This window comes from Amblyraja radiata, chromosome 10 (genome assembly GCF_010909765.2).
Source record: "Amblyraja radiata isolate CabotCenter1 chromosome 10, sAmbRad1.1.pri, whole genome shotgun sequence".
Lineage (NCBI taxonomy): Eukaryota > Metazoa > Chordata > Chondrichthyes > Rajiformes > Rajidae > Amblyraja > Amblyraja radiata.
Genome location: NC_045965.1, coordinates 69,208,095 through 69,229,594, shown reverse-complemented (window position 1 = coordinate 69,229,594; position 21,500 = coordinate 69,208,095). Strand labels below are relative to the sequence as shown.

At 44.4% G+C, this 21,500-nt stretch overlaps 1 protein-coding gene across 1 annotated transcript in view; it reads left to right on the top strand.

The window, feature by feature from the left end:
* The window catches only part of msh4 (mutS homolog 4), an 88,524-nt gene that overhangs the window by 51,807 nt on the left and 15,217 nt on the right, over positions 1-21,500 (top strand). Inside the window, exons 15-16 of the mRNA XM_033027855.1 lie at positions 2,255-2,455; positions 15,015-15,133. Of these exons, the coding sequence (XP_032883746.1) occupies positions 2,255-2,455; positions 15,015-15,133 (320 nt within the window). The remainder of the gene's footprint in view (positions 1-2,254; positions 2,456-15,014; positions 15,134-21,500) is intronic.

Sequence of the window (21,500 nt, the reverse complement as noted above, 5' to 3'; positions counted from 1 at the left end):
GAAAAGGTTTTTTCTCACCTCAGTCTTAAATGACCTCCCCTTTATTCTAAGACTGTGGCCCCAGGTTCTGGACTCGCCCAACATTGGGAACATATTTCCTGCATCTAGCTTGTCCAGTCCTTTTATATCCCTGTGGCCACGTGTGAAATGTGTGATTTAAAAGCTGTGTAACCCTTTTTATATTTATTCTTTCTTTTTAATTGTTATATGTTGTTTTTATAAAATAAAGATTATAAATATTTTTTCTAGTTTTTTAATAATTTTATTGTCCCAGAAAGATATTGTCAAGCTCGAAAGGGTTCAGCAAGGATTTACGAGGATATTTCCAGGACTAGAGGGTGTGAGCTATAGGGAGAGGTTGAGTAGGCCAGGTCACTATTCCATGGAGTGCAGGAGGATGAGGGGGATCTTCCTCCTGTAGGTATACAAAATCATGAAAGGAATAGATCGGGTAGATGCACAGAGTCTCTTGCCCAGAGTAGAGAAATCGAGGACTAGAGGACATGGGTTCAAGGTGAAGGGGAAAAGAATTAATAGGTATCCGAGGGGTAACTTTTTCACATAAAGTGTGGTGGGTTTATGGAACAAGCTTCCAGAGGAGGTAGTTGAGGCTGGGACTATCCCATCGTTTAAGAAACAGTTAGACAGGTACAGGCTTGGATAGGACAGATTTGGAGGGATATGGACCAAGCGCAGGCAGGTGGGACTAGTGTAGCTGGGACATTGTTGGCCAGTGTGGGCAAGTTGGGCAGAGGGCCTGTTTCCACACTGTATCGCTCTGTGACTCCATGACCAGAGTGCAGAATATAGAGAAAAAATCCCCAGACTTTTTAGCTTTACTATTAGCAAAAGGGCAACTGATTTATTTAATTGTCAGATATTCAATTACATTTGAATCTGTATAATTGTGTCACAATAGCAGAAGCGTCCACGTTACGGGGCTGGAAACTGGAAGTATCCTGAGCTAATTCTGCTACCACCATCATCTATTGTGACAAGTGATGGCTCCCACTGATTGTCGCCGGAAGCTTGCGTCCTTTTCAGGACGGACGATGACAGCGAGGATAACATTTGTAACAAGATGGACACGAAAAGAAGAAGACAATATGCTGTCTATTTGCTATCGATATACTTTTGATATTTAATATTATCTTCCTTGTTCATTTGCAAGACCACTAAATAGGAAAGAATTGAACAACCCCGTCAAAGTGAATTTGATGGACCAAATGTTTTGCAGAGCCGCATCAGGGACTGTGCATTTGAATGGCAACTCTGAACGCAGCAACCTTTGGCAATTAATAATTAGGAATTTAGCAAGATTCCTTATGCAACTAGTGTTACTGTTCTGAAGTATCGCACCCTAGCAAATTAGTCCTATTTTTCTTTGAGTTCGATAAAAGCTCTTTCACCTAAAAATTGAATGAAAATAATTCTAAGCATAAATTGCCCATAAAAACCCTTTTGTGTTATTACCATTTCTGTCCTTCTTTGTGACTATTTCTTTCCTCTCTTCCTTTCTGCTTCCAAATTTAGCAATTATACATTAAAGCAAAGGCTAATGGTCATAAGGTCATGTGATAGGAGCAGAATTAGGCCATTCTGCCCATCAAGTCTACTCCAACATTCAATCATGGCTGATCTACCTCGCCCTCCTAACCCCATTCTCCTGCCTTCTCCCCATAACCCCTGACACCCACACTAATCAACAATATATCTATCTCTGCCTTAAAAAATCCATTGACTCGGCCTTCACAGCCGTCTGTGGCAAAGAATTCCACAGATTCACCACCCTCTGGCTAAAGGAATTCCTCCTCACCTCCTTCTTAAAGAAACGTCCTTTAATTCTGAGGCAGTGGCCGATAGTTCTAGTGGAAACATTTTTTTCACACCCACTCTATCCAGTCCTTTCTCTATTCGATGTGTTTCAATGAGGTCCCCCTCATCCTTCTAAACTGCAGCGAGTTTAGGCCCAGTGTCGTCAAATGCTCATCATATGTTAACCCACTCTTTCCTGGGATCATTCTTGTTAAACCTCCTCTGGACCCTCTCCAGAGCCTGCACATCTCTCCTCTGATATGGTGCCCTAAAGTGTCTAACTGTCCATTAAATGTCCGTTTAATGCCTTGAAAACAGATAAAATTCCATTTCAAGGCTGGTCTCCCCATTGTTAGTATTGTGACTCCCTGACCAGGTTCAAGGAGTTAATATTGAAGTCCGATCTGACTTTTACTAATGGCACTTTGTTTTGTCCCAGTTCGTCCAGAGTTTACTGACACTTTGGCTATAAAGCAAGGGTGTCATCCTATTCTCGAAAAGATATCAATGGAGAAACCTGTCGCAAATAACACCTACATCTCGGATGAAAACAACTTCATCATTGTCACAGGGCCCAACATGAGTGGGAAGTCAACCTACCTGAAACAAATCGCTCTTTGTCAGATTATAGCCCAGATTGGTGAGTAGGAGATGGCTGGAGTAACATTGCAGGATGGACAGAAGTCATTTGAATCTCCATAACAGGCAGTCCTAGAAAACAGTGCATGTCGCAAATTACCCTAACGCAAAGCCACGTCATCTGTGCATGCATCAAAAACACAAAAAATACCATTTTGTATTTATGTTTTTCATGGAAATTCCCTGAGCAAATTATATTCCGCTTCTCAAATTTTGGAGTAGTGATTTATGAATTCCATAAGGGCGAATTTCCTTTACGTGACTGGCAGCAACATGGGGGTCACCGGTGGTGGAGAAAATCGGAAAGTCTGCTGCTGCACCAGAGGACCTAACACCCTCGACCACTGCTACACCACCATCAAGAATGCCTATCGTTCTATCCCTCGCCCTCACTTCGGTAAATCCGACCATACCGCGGTGCTGCTTCTTCCTGCCTACAAGCAGCAATTAAAGAGCGCACCCCCAGAAGTGAGGACAGCACAGAGCTGGTCGGGGGGGGGGGGGGGGGGGGGGGGGGGGCAGGAGAACAACTCCAGGACTGTTTGGAGTCTGTAGACTGGGCAATGTTCAATGACTCGGCAACGGACTTGAACGAATATGCCACAGTCGTTACAGACTTCATAAAGAAATGTGTGGAGGACTGCATCCCTACAAAAACCTTCCGAGTGTTTCCCAATCAGAAACCTTGGATGAACTTTGAGATCCGCACTCTCCTGAAGTCCAGACACAGGGCATTCACCTCCGATGATACAGTGGCCTACATGAAGACCAGATACGACCTTGGTAAGGCCATCAAAAAGGCCAAAAGGGACTTCTGCTCCAAACTGGAGGACGAGACAGATGTTCGGCAGCTGTGGCAGGGTCTGAATGCAATCACCTACAAGGCAAAACCAGGAGGCAGCTCGAATGCCGGTGTAACATCACTCCCTGACGAGCTCAATGCGTTTTACGCACGCTTTGACAGGGAGAATACTGATGTGCCTTCCCGATCCCCCATTCGCTGCGATGGCATTTCAGTCTCAGTCACAGAGGCCGATGTCAGGAAATCCTTCAGAGGGGTGGACCCCCGAAAAGCACCTGGTCCTGATGGTATACCCGGTCGTGTTCTAAAAACCTGTGCGGACCAACTGGCGGGAGTTTTTACGGACATTTTCAACCTCTCACTTCTGAGGTCTGAGGTCCCCACCTGCTTTAAAAGGGCATCAATTATACCGGTGCCCAAGAAGAGTAAGGTGACATGCCTCAATGACTATCGACCAGTGGCACTAACGCCGGTGGTGATGAAGTGCTTTGAGAGGTTGATCATGGAGCAAATCAACTACATCGACAAAAACCTGGACCCACTGCAGTTCGCGTACCGCCACAACAGATCAATGGTGGATGCGATCTCGCTGGCCCTCCACTCCGCACTGGACCACTTGGACAACAAAAACTCATATGTCAGGCTGCTATTCATTGATTACAGCTCGGCATTTAACACAATCATCCCCTCCAAACTGGTTACCAAACTCGCAGAACTGGGTCTCTGCGCATCCCTCTGCAACTGGATCCTTGACTTCCTCGTCCACAGACCACAGTCTGTTCGTATTGGTGGAAATGTGTCAGCCTCAATAACAATCAGCACGGGAGCACCTCAAGGCTGCGTGCTCAGCCCCCTGCTGTACTCACTCTATACCCATGACTGCGTAGCGAACCACAGTGCGAACTCCATCATCAAGTTCGCTGACGACACCACTATTGGGCGTATCACTGATGGGGATGAGTCAGAGTACAGAAGAGAGATCGAGCAACTGTCCATATGGTGCCAGCGCAATAACCTGGCCCTCAACACCAGCAAAACCAAGGAACTGATTGTGGACTTTGGAAGGAGTAGGAGGGGGACCCACAGCCCCATTTATATCAACGGGTCGATGGTTGAAAGGGTTAAGAACTTCAAATTCCTGGGCGTGCACATCTCTGAAGATCTTTCCTGGTCCGAGAACACTAATGCAATCATCAAAAAAGCACATCAGCGCCTCTACTTCCTGAGAAGATTACGGAGAGTCGGATTGTCAAGGAAGACTCTCTCTAACTTCTACAGGTGCACAGTCGAGAGCATGCTGACCGGTTGCATCGTGGCTTGGTTCGGCAATTTGAGCGCCCTGGAAAGGAAAAGACTACAAAAAGTAGTAAAAACTGCCCAGTCCATCATCGGCTCTGACCTTCCTTCCATCGAGGGGATTTATCGCAGTCGCTGCCTCAAAAAGGCTGGCAGTATCATCAAAGACCCACACCATCCTGGCCACACACTCATCTCCCTGCTACCTTCAGGTAGAAGGTACAGGAGCCTGAAGACTGCAACAACCAGGTTCAGGAATAGTTACTTTCCCTCAGCCATCAGGCTATTAAACCTGGCTCGTACAAAACTCTGATTATTACCAACCACTTTCTGTTATTTGCACTATCAGTTTATTTATTCATGTGTGTATATATTTATATCATGGTATATGGACACATTTATCTGTTTTGTAGTAAATGCCTACTATTTTCTGTGTGCTTAAGCAAAGCAAGAATTTCATTGTCCTATACAGGGACACATGACAATAAACTCACTTGAACTTGAACTTGAACTTACGGCTCTGGATCTCACTAATGGAAGCAGAAATCTGCACTATATTTATAAAGTACTTGGATGCGCACTTAAAGAGCCACCTCCTGGAGGGGGACCAAGTGCGTGAAAACTGTTTATTGTGACTGGACCTGATGAGGCATGTAGCTTCTTCTGTCAAAAACTTTGTATGATAGACATAAAATGCTGGAGTAACTCAGCAGGACTGGCAGCATCTCTGAATGGGTGACGTTTTGCGTCGAGACCCTTCTTCAGACTGAGAGTCTGGAGAGGAAATGAGAGATATGGAAGGTGTGAAAAAGGAGAGATCAAACCTCATCTACAGTATCCGCTGTTCCGGGTGTGGACTCCTTTATATCGACGAGACCAACCGCAGGCTCGACGATCATTTCACTGAACACCTCTGCTCAGTCTGCCTAGACCTATATGGTCTCCCGGTTGCTAAACATTTTAACTCCCCCCTCCCATTCCCATACTGATCTTTCTGTCCTGGGCCTTCTCCACTCTCAGAGTGAGGCCCAACACGAATTGTAGAAACAACACTTCATATTTTGCTTGGGCAGCTTACAACTCAGTGGTGTGAACATTGACTTCTCTAACTTCAACCCTTGTTTTCCATCTCTCTCCATCCCTCCCCCATCCTGGTTCTCCAACCAGCGTGACTGTCCTCCTGATTACATTTTATATTGTATGCCTCATTGTCCACTTCCCCCAGCTAATAATGATCTATTCTACATTTTCCTTGATCTTCATCCCCTTTAGAAACATAAAAACAGAAAAATAGGTGCAGGAGTAGGCCATTTGGCCCTTCGAGCCAGCACCACCATTCAATATGATCATTGCTGATCATCCAAAATCCTGCTTTTTCCACATATCCCTTGATTCCTTTAGCCCTAAGAGCTAAATTTAACACTCTCTTAAAAACATCCAGTGAATTTTCATTATGTTGAAAGATTACTGCCTCTGTGGCAGATAATTCCTTTGATCTCTCGTTTTTCACACCTTACCCTTTCATATCTCTCATTTCCCTCCCACCTAACTCATTCTGAAGAAGGGCCTCGATCGGAAATGTCACTCATTCCTTCTCTCCAGAGATGCTGCCTGTCCCGCTGAGTTACTCCAGCATTTTGTGTCTACCTTCAGTGTAAACCAACATCTGCAGTTTCATACTACACAAAAACTTTGTATGATTCTATTTCTATAGTTTACTTCTTATGATATATCATATTAGAATTTAACTGTGCCCTCCATATCCATACACATTCCAAGGTTTTTTCAATCAATTTTGAATGTACCCGTAATGTAACGGGTAATATTAGATGGCTTGCTGCCAAACTTTTATGATACATTCCAATGAAGAGCATTTGGAAGGTTTCATTATGTTGAAAGATTACTGTTTTTACATCTAAACCAGTTACAAGGGGGTTCAAGTAAGGTAACTCAGCGGGACAGGCAGCATCTCTGAATGGAAGGAATGGGTGACGTTCCGGGTCGAGACCCTTCTTCAAACTGAGAGTCAGGGGAGAGGGAGACATAGAAATATGGAAGGATAAGGTGTGAAAATGACAGATCAAAGGAGACGAAGTTCAAGGGAGATGTAGAATGGATCATTGTTTGCTGGGGGCAGGTGACAATGAGGCATACAATCAGTAAAATTTAATCAGGACAGTAAAACTAGTCGGAGAACTAGGATAGGGGAGCGATGGAAAGAAAGGGAAAGCAAGGGTTACTTGAAGTTAGAGAAGTCAATATTCATACCACTGGGTTGTAGGCTACCCAAGCAAAATATGATTTGCTGCTGAGTTACCCCAGCATTTTGTGCTTATCTTTGGTGTAAGCCAGCATCTGTGGGTTCCTTCCTACTCAGTTCAACTAAGGTGTTCACTGCGCTTTGGATTGGAACAAGAAAGGTCTTAATGTCAAAACATAAAAAATAGAAGCAAGAGAAGCAGAAGCACAGGTAATTGTGGATTTCAGGGAAGGTTGTCCAAGATTACAGCAGGATATAGATCAGATTGGGCGGAGTGTTTGTAGATGAAATTTAATCCTGACAAGTGTGAGATGCAGCATTCTGGTAAATACAATACAATACAATACAATTCAATTTATTGTCATTTGGACCCCTTGAGGTCCAAACGAAATGCCGTTTCTGCAGCCATACTGGCAGAATCAGATCAGATATAGGGATATGGCAGAATCAGATCAGGGTATGACATATACAATAAATGGTAGGGCACTGAGGAAGCTTGATGAACAGAGGCCGTGGAGATCAATCCGTAATTCCCTAAAAGTGGCAACACAACTAGATAGAATGGTAAAGAAGGGATATGGCATAATTGTTTGCATAGGTCAGAACCAAAGAACACAGGAGCTGAGATCTCATGTTGCAACTTTACAAAACACTCTTTTGTTCGCAGTTGGAGTATAGTGTGCGGCCCAAGTTACCACATTCTTCTACGGCTATGTAATGTATTCATACATATTCATGTATATGTTAATGAGTTGGTGTTCAATATAAGCAGGGAATGTTGGGGAATAAATCTCTCTCCCGTGATCCAGGCAACCTGCGTGTAAGTTGTTATTCATACTGCCGTCCGGAATATAACAAAATTGGCAACGAGGATGGGATAGAGTTTGTGAACTCATCCTTTAAATACAGTGCAGGACTGTTTTGCAACATGCAGTATTGTTTAACATTTTAAAAAGTAAGTAAGTTTATTGGCCAAGTATTCACATACAAGGAATTTGCCTTGGTGCTCCGCCCACAAGTAACAACATGACATACAGCGACAGTTACGAATGACTCAGAAAACACTAAACATTAATAATAATAAAACATTAATGATAAAACACCATTGATCAAGCATGTGAACCAACAAAATACCAGATCAAAGGGAGGCTACAGATTTTTGGCTGTTGAGTAGAGCAATTACTCGTGGATAAAAACTGTTTTTATGTTTGGCTGTGGCAGCTTTGACAATCCGGAGTCGCCTTCCAAAGGGAAGTGATTCAAAGAGTAAATACGGAGTTGTGTCGCAGTTGTTTGTGAGCTGGTCACGATAGCCCGCAGATCCTTCTATGCAGGGCACTGTAGTTTAAAATCAGTCTGAAGATGGGTTTCGACCCGAAACGTTGCCTATTTCCTTCGCTCCATAGATGCTGCCTCACCCGCTGAGTTTCTCCAGCATTTTTGTCAACCTTCGATATTCCAGTATCTGCAGTTCCTTTTTGAACAGTTGGACAAATCGTCGAGAGTTTGTCAGGCTATCTCTATCTTGTGTCTACGTGGCAAGATGCCGTCTTTGGGATTGTATAAGATTTTTGTTTTTGTCAAGTTCCTCAAGCTGAATAGCATTTGTACAGCTAAGTTTTAGATGAATTGTTACACCAGAACAGACAGGAAATCGGGGTTTTCGAACGGACTTGAAAAAAAAGAGAAGGACACGATGGCAGCATCCACGGGCTACATTGGAATCCTTGGCACTTTTGACAAGAGTAGCGAGCCGTTCAGCTCCTATATGGAGAGAGCAAACATGTTTTTCACGGCAAACAATATATTGGAGATTAGTGCTGAAGGAGAGATAGTGGCTGAAACAAATAAGGCCGTTTGCGAACGCATGAAAGTGATTCTGCTCACGGAGATCGGTCCTGAAGTGTACGGCACACTCGTGAATCTCCTTGCGCCCATAAAGGCAAAAGACGTGCCATTCAATAACATTATGAAGAAGTTGGAGGAGCACTTCAACCCAAAGCCTCTGGAAATTGCAGAAAGCTATAAATTTAGCACTAGAAACCAGAAGCAGAATGAGACAATCAATGAGTACATTGTTGCCTTGAAAAACTTAACTTTGCACCTGGTGTAACTTTTGGAACCTTTCTCGGACCCGCTCTACGCAAAAGATTTGTTTGTGGTCTAGTGGATGAACAAATTCAGTCCAAACTCATGAACACTCCAGATCTTACATTCGAGAAAGCATGCAAGATTGCTAACACAATAGGGATGGCATCAAAGAATGCTCGCGAGTTTCGTCCACCACGGACTGCAGTGGCCGTTTACAGTCACAAGGCAGTGCCTATGGCCAAACCAAGAGGCGCTAAACGGTAATCACTCATCCCAATTTTGTCAGTTCAAAATGGCCATGTGCTATAACTGCCAGAAGAAAGGCCATATCGCCTCAGCATGTCGGGCCAAGCTTAAAACAGGAAACCAACAATCTGCGGGAATCAAGCGACAACACCAGAGAGGACTTCACAACTTGGAGATGACCCCAGATGTAAATGAACTTGGGTTATACACCATTTATGCAACCAACATCGATAAGTCTACAACCAGCCAAGGCAAGGACTTTCAAACTAAACTATTGATAAATGAACAGTTAATCGATATGTGTATTGGCACGGCAGCAGATTGTTCGAGCATGAGCAGAGACCTGTACGAAACAAAGTTCCCACAGATACCATTGTTTGAGAGCAAGGTCAAGCTGAGAACCTACTCGGGCGAAGTTTTGGAGACATGTGGACAAATGAACTGTAAAGTTCAGCATAATGGTCAGTCAGTAACACTGCCCATCATAGTGGCCAGCTACAGAAATAAACCAACCCTCCTTGGAAAGGATTGGCTGAGTAAAATAGAGTTATAATGTCATAAGCAAACATAGAAAATAGGTGCAGGAGTAGGCCATTTGGCCCTTCGAGCCTGCACCGCCATTCGATATGATCATGGCTGATCATCCAACTCAGTATCCCATCCTGCCTTCTCTCCATACCCCCTGATCCCTTTAGCCACAAGGGCCACATCTAACTCCCTCTTAAATATAGCCAATTAACTGGCCTCAACTACCTTCTGTGGCAGAGAATTCCACAGATTCACCACTCTCTGTGTAAACATTTTTGCTGACAGTTACACGGGAATAACAGGGTACTCTGCACACATTCGACTTAAGCAAGATGTGAGACCTGTGTATTGTCGACCAAGACCTGTACCATATGCACTAAAGCAACAAGTGGAGGAAGAAGTCGACAGGTTAGAGCGGAATGGAGTACTCGTGAAGACAGACCAGAGTAACTGGGCAACGCCAATTGTGGCCGTACCCAAGGCTAACAAAACTGTTCGACTATGTGGTGACTACAAAGTCACAATCAACCAAGCTGTTGATGACGAACAATATCCGTTACCAACCTCGCAAGATATGTACACAGAACTTAGCAGAGCAAGAGTCTTCACTAAACTGGATTTGTCTCACACTTAAGCCCAACTCAATGTTGACAAGGAAAGTCAGCAGTACTTGACTATCAACACACATAAGGGCTTGTACTCATGTACAAAGCTGCCCTATGGTGTGAAATCCTCCCCGAAAATGTTCCAGTCTGTCATGGACAATATGTTACAAGGCATTCCGCGCTGTGCGTGCAACCAGGATGACCTACTGATATTCACAGAGGGCATGGAACATCTGGAAATCCTCGAGCAAGTTCACACGACTGAATTGCCACAATGTCAAACTGCAACAAAGTAAAATGTGCATTTGCGCAGTCAGAGGTGGTCTACCTTGGACTCAAAGTAGACGCCAACGGACTTTGTCCTGTGAAGGCGAAAGTTGAAGCAATAGTGATGCTCCAAAACAATGTGTCAGAGCTACGATCATTCCTTGAGATGGTGCAGTTCTATGCACGATTCCTTCCAGAATTTGCAACTGTGCTAAAGCCACTACATCATCTGCTACAAAAATATGTGAAATGGACGTGGGGAAAGGAACAGCAATGTGCATATTACATCTGCAAGGATAACTTGACAAGTGACAAACTCCTTGTTCACTACGATACGACTCGCGAGATGAAACTTGCTTGTGATGCTTCAAGTTATGGTGTAGGTGCAGTGATCTCCCACGTAATGAATGACGGACAGGAAAAGCCTATTGCTTTTGCATCCCGCACCCTATCACCGAGTGAACGCAATCGTGCACAGATAGAAAAGGAAGCACTCAGCATCGTGTTCGGAATCAAGAAATTCCATCAGTTTCTTCTCGGCAGACCATTCACCCTATTGACTGATCACAAGCCACTACTAGTGATACTTGGTCCCAAGTCGGCTATACCTTCCATGGCGGCATCAAGGATGCAGTACTGGGCAATTTTGCTGTCCCAGTATGACTACAATGTGGAGTACAGAAGCTCCAAGTCCAACGCAGTTGCAGATGCGTTGTCCCGGTTGCCCCATGAGAACTCTGACGTGGGAAGTGAGAACTCAATGTACACACAGCAAGTTGTAGATGAAGACTTTCCAGTGACTGCAACAAAAATTGCAGCAGAAACAGAGAAACACACTGCTGAAGTGGGTCTATGAACAGACATTAAACGGTTGGACTGAAATCGATGGTGGATTGAACTCGGTTCTGAACTCAGAGCTGAAGCCTCGCCATGAATTATCATGTGAGCAGGGATGCATTAAGTGGGGTTACAGAGTGGTTGTACCAGAGTCTTTGAGAAACAAAATTATGAATGAACTTCATGCCGAACATCCTGGCATAGTAAGCATGAAGACAATTGCCGGAAGTTTTGTGTATTGGCCTGGTATTGACAGTGACATCGAGTCACTGGTGAGCAAATGTAGCGTCTGCCAAAATTGCCGGAGTAAACCACCAAAAACACCACTGCAACCCTGGTTATGGCCAAGTAGACCTTTTCAGAGAGTTCATGTAGATTTTTGTGAAAAGGGTAATGATCACTTTCTGGTACTAGTAGATAGTCATTCCAAATGGATTGAGGTTAAGCATATGGGGTCAGGCACTACTACTGAGTGTACCATAGATGAGTTGAGATCAATTTTTGCATGCCATGGTTTACCGGAAGAACTTGTTTCTGATAACGGGCCTCAGTTTCGTTCAGAACAGTTCAAAGAGTTCAAGCAGCGGAATGGTGTAAACACACACTTATTTCCCCATACCATCCAGCCTCCAATGGGACGGTAGAAAGGTCTGTTAGAGTTGTCAAAGATGCTCTCAAGAAACAGGTTTTGCAGGGTAATTCAAAGCTCAGCATGAAACATCATTTGGCTAGTTTCTTGCTGAAGTACAGAACCACACAACACACAACAGGTCACTCACCTGCAGAACTGTTGATGAAGAGAAGGCTAAGAATATGCCTAAGTCCAGTTCAACCCAATTTGGCCGTGAGAGTTGAGCAAAAACAGTTGTCAAAAACGCCATATGGACTCCCACAAAAAGGAGAGGTACTTCAAGCCAGATGAGCAGGTTCATGTTCTCAGTCCTCCCAACAAGTCCAGTTGAGACAAATGGGATGTTGGGAAAATAGTGGAAGTGCGTGGCACAAAAAGATACTTAGTTGAAGTTAGAGATTGTATCAAAAGTGTTCATGTTGATCAAATGATTCCAGCCAAAGATGAATCAAAAACTGAGCATGAAGTCTTAATCCCTGAGTTTTTATCTGAAAGTGAGTTGGAAGAGACCACTGTAATTGAAAAAACAAAGTTCAGGTGGTACAGACAAAGAAACAGATTCCTCTGGTCAAAGTCAGGGTACTAAAACAGAGCCAAAGAAGTCTACAGTTGAGTCAACATCTAAACCTGTTACACTTGTTACTGTTAGACGATCAGGCAGGATCCGTAAACCAGTAGTCAGGTTAGGTTTGTAAGTTAAGCAAAACAAAAATGTGTAGATATGTAAAATAAATATATTATATTTATCATTTAAGATTTCATAAATACTGGTTTAAATCAAGTATCACCAAAATTGTAATTGAGTACTTAGATTTAATACTTTAAAAAAGGAGAGCAGTGTAATGTATTCATACATATTCATGTATGTGTTAATGAGTTGGTGTTCAATATAAGCAAGGAATGTTGGGTAATAAATCTCTCTCGTGATGCAGGCAACCTGCGTGTAAGTTGTTATTCATTCTGCTGTCCGGAATATAACAGGCTATGATTGCACCGCAGAAAATTTTCACCGGAATGTGTCTAGGTTGGACGACTTTAGTTATGGGGAGAGATTGGACAGGCTGGTTTTGTTTACTCTGAAGCAGAGGAGGATGAGGGGTGACCTGAAAGAGATATAAAACAATGAGATACATAGGTCGGGTAGGTAGTCAGGTAGAGGTGTAAAAAACAAGAGAATAAAGGGTTGAGGTGAAGGAATTTGAAAAGGAAACGGGAGGGACTTTTGTTTTCCAGAGAGTAGTTGATATCTGGAACTCGCTGGCAGTGGAGGAGGTGAAAGTGGTGTCACAGGTAGACACGGCAGTGAAGGGGCATTTGGCACACTTACCTTCATTGGAGAGGGCATTGAGTCAAGAATGTCACGTTACAACTGTACAAGGTGTTGCGACACGCACCCAGAATATTGTGTGCCGCTTTGGTCGCCATTCTCTACGTATGATGCAGTTAAGCTAGAGAGAGTGCAGGAAAGATTGACAAGAATGTTGCCAGGATTTGAGGGCTGCAGTTACAAGGAGAGGCTGGATAGGCTGTGATTGCTTTCCCTGAAACAAAAGAGTGAGGCTTTAAACAGATTTATAAAATCGTGAGAGGCAAAATGAGTCAAGGTGAGCGAGGAAAGATTCATAAGGGAGCAGAGAGGCAGGGTTTCACACAGAGGGTGGTCAGTATATGAAAAGAGCTGCCAAAGTAAGTAATAGAGGCAGGTACAATAACATTTAAAAGATAATTGAACGGGTTTGTGTTTAGGAAAGGTTTAGAGGGATATGGACCAAATGTGAGTAAATGGGACCAGTTGAGGAAGACACTTAGGTCGGCCTGGAGGAGTTGGGCCAAAGAGCCTGTTTCCAGGCTGCATAACTCCATGATTCTATAACTCTGACGCTACATGCTAGATTCACATACCTGTCCACTCATTGTCACACCATCCCATCTTGATTTACACTTCTAAAACACTTAATCTGAGCGATGTGACTGCAGAAGTATTTAATGAAATGCACAGCAGCGTGTAGCAACTGTTGACAGCTTTACTGACAAGTTATTTATCCTGTGGTTTTGCACGGACTTGTACAATTGAGCACCTCAGTATATGACTGGAGGGGGTTGTCACTCAAATGCAGAACTGATGATTAAAAAGATTACAGGATACAAAATTCTTAACTTCAAACCTAAATCTTTAATTATAGTAATTTATCTTGCTTCCTTCCTCAATACATTGTACAACGTCATTTTGCATGAGTACCGTTAGCAAGTGTTAAAACACATGTTGTGATGGCTGTGTTGTCAGATCTTATTCTGGTCTCTGATTGCCTTTGTTCTGCAGCAGATGGCAATGAAATTTCAGCCAGTTACCTGGAATGTTTCAGGCACAAATCTCAATAGAAAAGAGAAGCTGGATGTCTAGTTGATACCTTTAAAATAATAAAAGGTTTTGATATGGTAAACTTGCTTATACTCATTGGATTAAGCAGGGACTGAGGGTCATAAATATAACATGGTCACTAATCAATCCACGAGGGTCCACATGGTCACAAATAAATAAACGAACAGCCTCTTCACCAAATGGCAATGGGAATATAGAACTTGCTGCTCTAGGCGGGAGTAATTGAGACAGATAGCATTGTTGCATTTAAAGGGAAGTTGGAAAACATTTTTGGGGGAATCTAGACATCACTGGGATGGTGACATTTTTGAAATTCTCAGGAGTTTTAATCAAGGCCACGCGATTGCAAATCCGTGAACTCAACCAATGTACCACTGGAGAGAGAAATAGAGAATATGATTATAAGGTGGGATGAAGATGAGTGGGAGGGGGCTCATTTGCAGCTGGCCTGGATCAGTGGGGCAAAATGGTTTTCTTTCTCTGCAACTGACATACAACTGGAAGTAGTTTGTAATAAGCATTTTTAAATTTAAATGGAATAGTGCAGATTATTTATATTCTGAGGTATGTAGAGATTTTGGAGCCATTGATAAAGATTGTTGTCATTCCTCCTCTAGGTTCCTTTGTTCCAGCTGAATACGCCTCATTCCGAATAGCTGATCAGATCTTTACCAGAATAGGTGTAGACGATGACATTGAAACCAACTCATCGACGTTTATGAAGGAGATGAAAGAGGTGCAGTTTTATTTTAGATTGGTGGGTATATGGAATGAGCTGCCAGAGGAGGTAGTTGGGGCAGGAACTATGACAACATTTAAAAGACATTTGAATGGGTACATGGATGGGAAAGGTTTAGAGGGAGATGGGCCAAATGTGGGCAGGTGGGATTTGTCTCGATGGAGCACCTTGGTTGGCAAGGACAAATTAGGCCGAAGGGCCTGTTTCTATGCTGTATGAATCCATGACTAATAGAATACCAAAATGTTTTCATTATGAAACTTAACATTTATTGTCGAAAGTGTTCGGATCCTCTAGAAATGTTTGGACATTTTACCTTATGGCTCCATAAGTTATGGCATTGTTCAATTCATCTCTACCTCATTGGGGACATTGGACTTTGTAGGGAAAGCCTTGCCATCTACAATAGGGGAAAATCATTGCCAGGGCCATCCTCAACTACCTGCTACAGGTGCACAACCTTTTATCCGAAAGCCTTGGGACCAGACACTTGTCGGATTTCGGAATTTTTCGGATTTCCGAATGGAAGATTTTTAGCGTAGATTAGGTAGGTAGCGCGGGCGGCTTGAAAAGTCTGGAGCGGCTGCCTCCTCCCCGGAGAATCATTGCATAAATGTTAGTCAGTTAGTTTGGAGGGATTTTATGTTGGGGGTGGGGGGGGGGGGGGTGAAGGGGGAAACTTTAATTCTTAGTCCCCTACCTGGTCGGAGAGGCGGGGAGCGGGTAATGCCTTACCGGGTCGCCGTGCAGTAAGCTCCAGAGCACTATGGCCGCCGACTCCCAACATCGCGGAGCTGGGGGCTGCGGGCGTCCGGCCGCGGGCGGCGCCGGTTGGAGCTCCGACCCCGGCAACTCTACCCCTGGCTGCGCGGCGCTCCAAATCCAGCGCCGCCCGCGGTCGGACGCCCGCAGCCCCAGCTCCGCGAATGTTGGGAGTCGGCGGCGTCGCAGCGCTGGAATACCAGCGGGGAGCGGGCAATGCCTTACCGGGTCGCCGTGCGGTAAGCTCCGGAGCGCTGTGGCCGCCGACACACAACATCGCGGAGCTGGGGCTGCGGGCGTCCAGCCGCGGGCCGCGCTGGATTTGGAGCGCCGCGCAGCCAGGGGTAGAGTTGCCGGGGTCGGAGCTACAACCGGCGCCGCCCGCGGCCGGACGCCCGCAGCCCCAGCTGGGAGTTGGCGACCACAGCGTTGCGGAGCTTACTGCACGGTGACCCGGTAAGGCATTGCCCGCTCCCCGCCTCTCCGACCAGGTAGGGGACTAAGAATTAAAGTTTCCCCCTTCACCCCCCCCCCTTCACATAAAAGCCCTCCAAACTAACTGACTAACATTTAAGCAATGATTTACAGATGTTTAAGTGTCTCCCCGGTCTCTGGGGAGGAGGCAGCCGCTACAGTAGTACAGACCTGGGTTGACCGTGGGTCGTTTCGGGTCAAGTTTGGCGCCAAACGCGTGCTTTGGTGTGCAGACGACATCCTGGAAAAAATGGCCGGTTTTCGGAGTTTTTCGGTTTCCGGAACTCCGGATAAAAGGTTGTGCACCTGTATTAGCATTCAATGGCTGTTCCCTGTGATTTTCATTCATGTTAGAGGCACTTTGGATGTGAGTTTAAATTGCATAACAACTCCAGGAGAAATGTATTGAGCACTGCAGACCACTATTCATGTTCTTTTTCAACCACACTCCATCATGGGAGGTAGTGTATTCCACTCTCTTCAAGTTGAAATTTGTCACCATGTTATATTTGCTCCTTAATGCAAGAAACCCATGATTCCATCCAGCTTGTTGACAACAGATCAATATCAGTGAAGACCAGTGCCAAACAAGCCTGAGTTATTGTCCCAACGCTTTACACCATCTTTCTAGCTAGAGTGCTACATTTCACCTCCAGTAACCTCCCCACAGGAGCGAATCTAGGAATCAGAACTAACAGGAACACATTATACCTGCAGTAACTACACTCCACAAGCAAAACCTCTACACTACACTACACTCCAACCTCTAATTGGCTCATGGAAGCATAGAAGACATGCCAAAATACTTCCACATCTGTAAGACAACAGAACTACCAGCCTGGTCCTGTTGCACAAAGTACAATCTGTGGTAGAGGCGTGAGGTTGAATTGTTGGGTATGTGGGAGAATAAAATATAGGAATACTGTAAATGTGGCTGGTGGCATAGTCCCAGTGGGCTGAGCAGTCTATTTCCATGCTGTATGCCTTTCATTCTAAAATTTATCCTTCAACCAACATCAATAAAGGCAAACGACTGTTTCGCCCAACACTTATGCTAGGATCACCCGGTTGCCAACTATTTCAACTCCCCATTCTAAAACTGACCTTTCTGTCTGGGCCTCCTCCATTGCCAGAGTAGGGTCACACGCAAATTGGAGGAACAACAGCTTACAAACCAGCGGGTATGAACATTGAATTCTCTGATTTTATGTAACTTCATTTCATACTCCACTCCCCTCCTGTGTAAAGTGCTGTTAACACTGAGTCATAGAACTTCATCATAAGTACTTTAATAAGAATACATACAGAGACCATAGCAATAGGTACTGTAGGCTCCAAGTCGTAGCTTAAAACTGAAAGTACGTTGCTTACATTGGATGGCACAGTGGAAACACGACATGCATTACTGATCGGGTCCGCAATAGCAAAACCAGACATGGATCAAATCAGCAATAGTGATTGATCTACATCCTCCTTCTTAGCCTTTGCCCATGGGTTAAATACAAAGCATGCAAAGACATAATATATAAGGATATAAAGTTAACTATCAGCTCCAGCGAAGCGGTGGAGGGTGCAATATGAGTAATGTCAAATGTAGTTAGAGTCCAATATTTGCCTGTAGCCAAAGTCTTTGTATCTTATCACAGGCTGCACGTGTTTGGTACAGCCCCTCAGCAGTACTCTTTACAGGTGATGCCGCCACTGGTATAACCTGCACAAGGAGTTTCTTAGCAGGCGACGCCTCAACCAGCACAGGTTTCACGGGGCACTTTTCCACGAACCTAACGGGAGATTTTACCATCAGCACCGGCCCCACTGGCGGTTCTTTCTCAGGTGTAGAGACAAAGTCCTGATCCCAGGACCGCTCACGGTCTGCTCTCACATGCCCACCGGAGGCGTGGGTTTGCATCCCACTTCTGACACCATGTGTAAAGTCCTGTTAACACTGAGTCGTAGAACTTCATAATAAGTACTTTAATAAGAATACATACAGAGACCATAGCAACAGATACTGTAGGCTCCAAGTCGTAGCTTAAAACTGAAAGTATGGTTGCTTACATTCTACAGGATGGCATAGTGGAAACCCGACATGGATTGCGGATCGGGTCCGCATGGATCAACTCAGCAATAGTGATTGATCTACACCTCCCCTCTCCCCCTTGCTCCTTCCCTTCCTCTTCCTGGTTGTTTTGCCTGTTCCACAGCTCTCCACATTGTTTCTGGAGATCACACCTTCCCTAGCCAACAATGGACCAACTAGGCAATGGTTGTCGTGGTTTACAAGACTCAAATGAAAGATAAGATGACACAGACACGGAGAATTCTTCAAGAAGACGAGAAGCCTTTAATTTGCCAAATCTGGGCCTGGAACATTCAGAGATAGTACAGCTTGGCCACTCTCCAAATGTTGTCTGATCCATAATTTCAAGCAGCGTTTTATTACAATTTCAGTTCTTATCTTTGGCTGCTTAGCATGCATGTTTTTACTAACTTTAACCTCTCACTGTCCTTGCCCTTTATCTCCAATCTCTGAGTTACCATGATGTTCTAAACTAAGCAATAACATGTTTTTGGGCCTTGACTTCTGATCACATAAAAATAGCTGACATCTGCGAGCTTTACTAAATGTTTTAAGTATATTGGTAAAATTTAAGAAGTAACGTGTTTCTTCTATATACATTCTATATGACTTCCTTCTCTGAGACTTTACTAAGTCTCAAAAGACAAAGAAAACTACACACACATCCCCCAAGTCAAATCACTCATATAGCCCTAAAATGCAGGCTCGTTTAATTTATTTTACGTAATGCTGTGTAATATTCTTTCTCTGGCTCCTTGAGAAACTGGGCCAAAAACCCACCCTCATTACGTGAGGCAGGAAAAAAGATCCAGCTTCCCTTACAGGCTACATTTAACATTTTCCTAACAGTTCTTCATCGTAGTAATAATAATAATAATAATAAATTTTATTTAATGGGCGCCTTTCAGACATCTCAAGGACACCTTACATAGATTAATAGGAATAAAAACATATAATCAGAATAAAATAAGTAATAAAGACATCACAGAGACACAAATTAAAAACAGAATTCAATCCAAAAACAGAAAATCAAAAACACAATGTGAAGAGAGAGCAGCGGCAGCCAAAGCGCGCCAGCGTCCACTCTCTCTTCACGGCAGTCATCTTGGACATAGACTTACAGGATTACAATAGACAAAAAAATCATCCCCCCACAATGGATACCACTGTGTGGGAAGGCACAATGACCAGTCCCCACCCCACGTTCACCCCAAAGTCAGGCCTATTGAGGCCACCGCAATTGCCTCTACGGAGGCCCGATGTTCCTGGCCGTTCTCACCGGGTGGTCTTGCCCCGGCATCGGGAGAGTTCTCTCGGCGGCTAGGCCACCTGGAACGGCCGCTTCCTGGTTGGAGACCGCGGCTGCCGAAGCCGACAAGGCCGCGCCGGTTTGGAGCTCCCAGGCTCCCGATGTTAAAGTCGGCGCCGCCTCTCCGCACTGCCGCCTCTCCGCTCCGCAGACCCGCAGCCCGGAGATGTTGCTCTCGGCGGTCCAGCTCACCAGAGCTCCAGCGCGGCGACCCAGGCAAGGCATCGCCCGCTCCACTCCGCTCCGCGATAGCGCTCCAGCGCTGTGCCACCACCGAGGCCGAGGTGCTGGGCGGTCCCCGCCAGGAAACGGCGCTCCAAGCCTGCTGGTAGGCCACGAGGACGGGTCGACGGGCAGCCCGGAGAAAAAGCTGCCACACAGACCAGGTAGGGACCTAGAAATAAAGTTTACACCTACCCCCCACATTAAAAAATCCATATCCCCTACAAACAAAAAACAGGACTCACTAAAAACTATTTTAAAAAAGGGATTAAAACGGACGGCTGCTGGCTAGCAGCCGTTCACCAAGATGGCTCCTCCTCCTCGACTTCTGATCACATAAAAATAGCTGACATCTGCGAGCTTTACTAAATGTTTTAAGCATATTGGTAAAATTTAAGAAGTAACGTGTTTCTTCTATATACATTCTATATAGAAGAAACTGGGTGATAGTAGTATTCTATCACCCAGGTCCATTTTCCTTTAGGGCTGGATTCGTCTGCACCCGTTATCATTGGCAGTTGTTTCACAATATCTTTCACCAGGAGGGACTTAATACTGGGGAAAACACAGCACAACATTATTGCCACTACATGTAGTATGACCCCAATGGTCAGACCAATTTTGAATCAGCCATTCTCCCCAAACCCCCCAACATCCTCTACAGCCACCCACACAATTGATGTCTTAACTCTACGTTTCTTTTAACCTTACTCCTTAGGTTTTTAACTTATCCATGGCTTTAGTGAAAGACCTCTCCGGGCTAGTATTATTATGTATGAAATTGAAACATTGTTTCCCACACAAGACACATACACCCGTTATTCTGACCTTATTTACACCAATTTCATAGTCACTAATGTCTCCAAAAAAAACTCACATTATCTTAACCATATAACAATGACCGCAATGAAACAGGCCACCTTGGCCCTTCTAGTCCTTGCCGAACACTTACTCCCACCTAGTCCCATCTACCTGCACTCAGACCATAACCCTCCATTCCTTTCCCATCCATATACCTATCCAATTTATTTTTAAATGATAAAATCGAACCTACCTCCACCACTTCCACTGGAAGCTCATTCCACACAGCTGCCACTCTCTCAGTAAAGCAATTCTCCTTCATGTTACCCCTAAATTCTGTCCCTTAATTTTCAAATCATGTCCTCTTGTTTCAATCTTCCCTACTCTCAACGGAAAAACCTTATCCACGTCAACTCTGTCTATCCCTCTCATCATTTTAAAGACCTCTATTAATCCCCCCTTAACCTTCTTCCTCTCCAAAGAATAAAGACCTAACTTGTTCAACCTTTCTCTGTATCTTAGTTGCTGAAACCCAGGCAACATTCTAGTTAATCTCCTCTGTACTCTCTCTATTTTGTTGACATCTTGCCTATAATTTGCCTACCAAAATTGTACACCATACTCCACAATTGACCTCACCAATGCCTTGTACAATTTTAACATTACAACCCAACTTCTATACACAATGCTCTGATTTATAAAGGCCAACACACCAA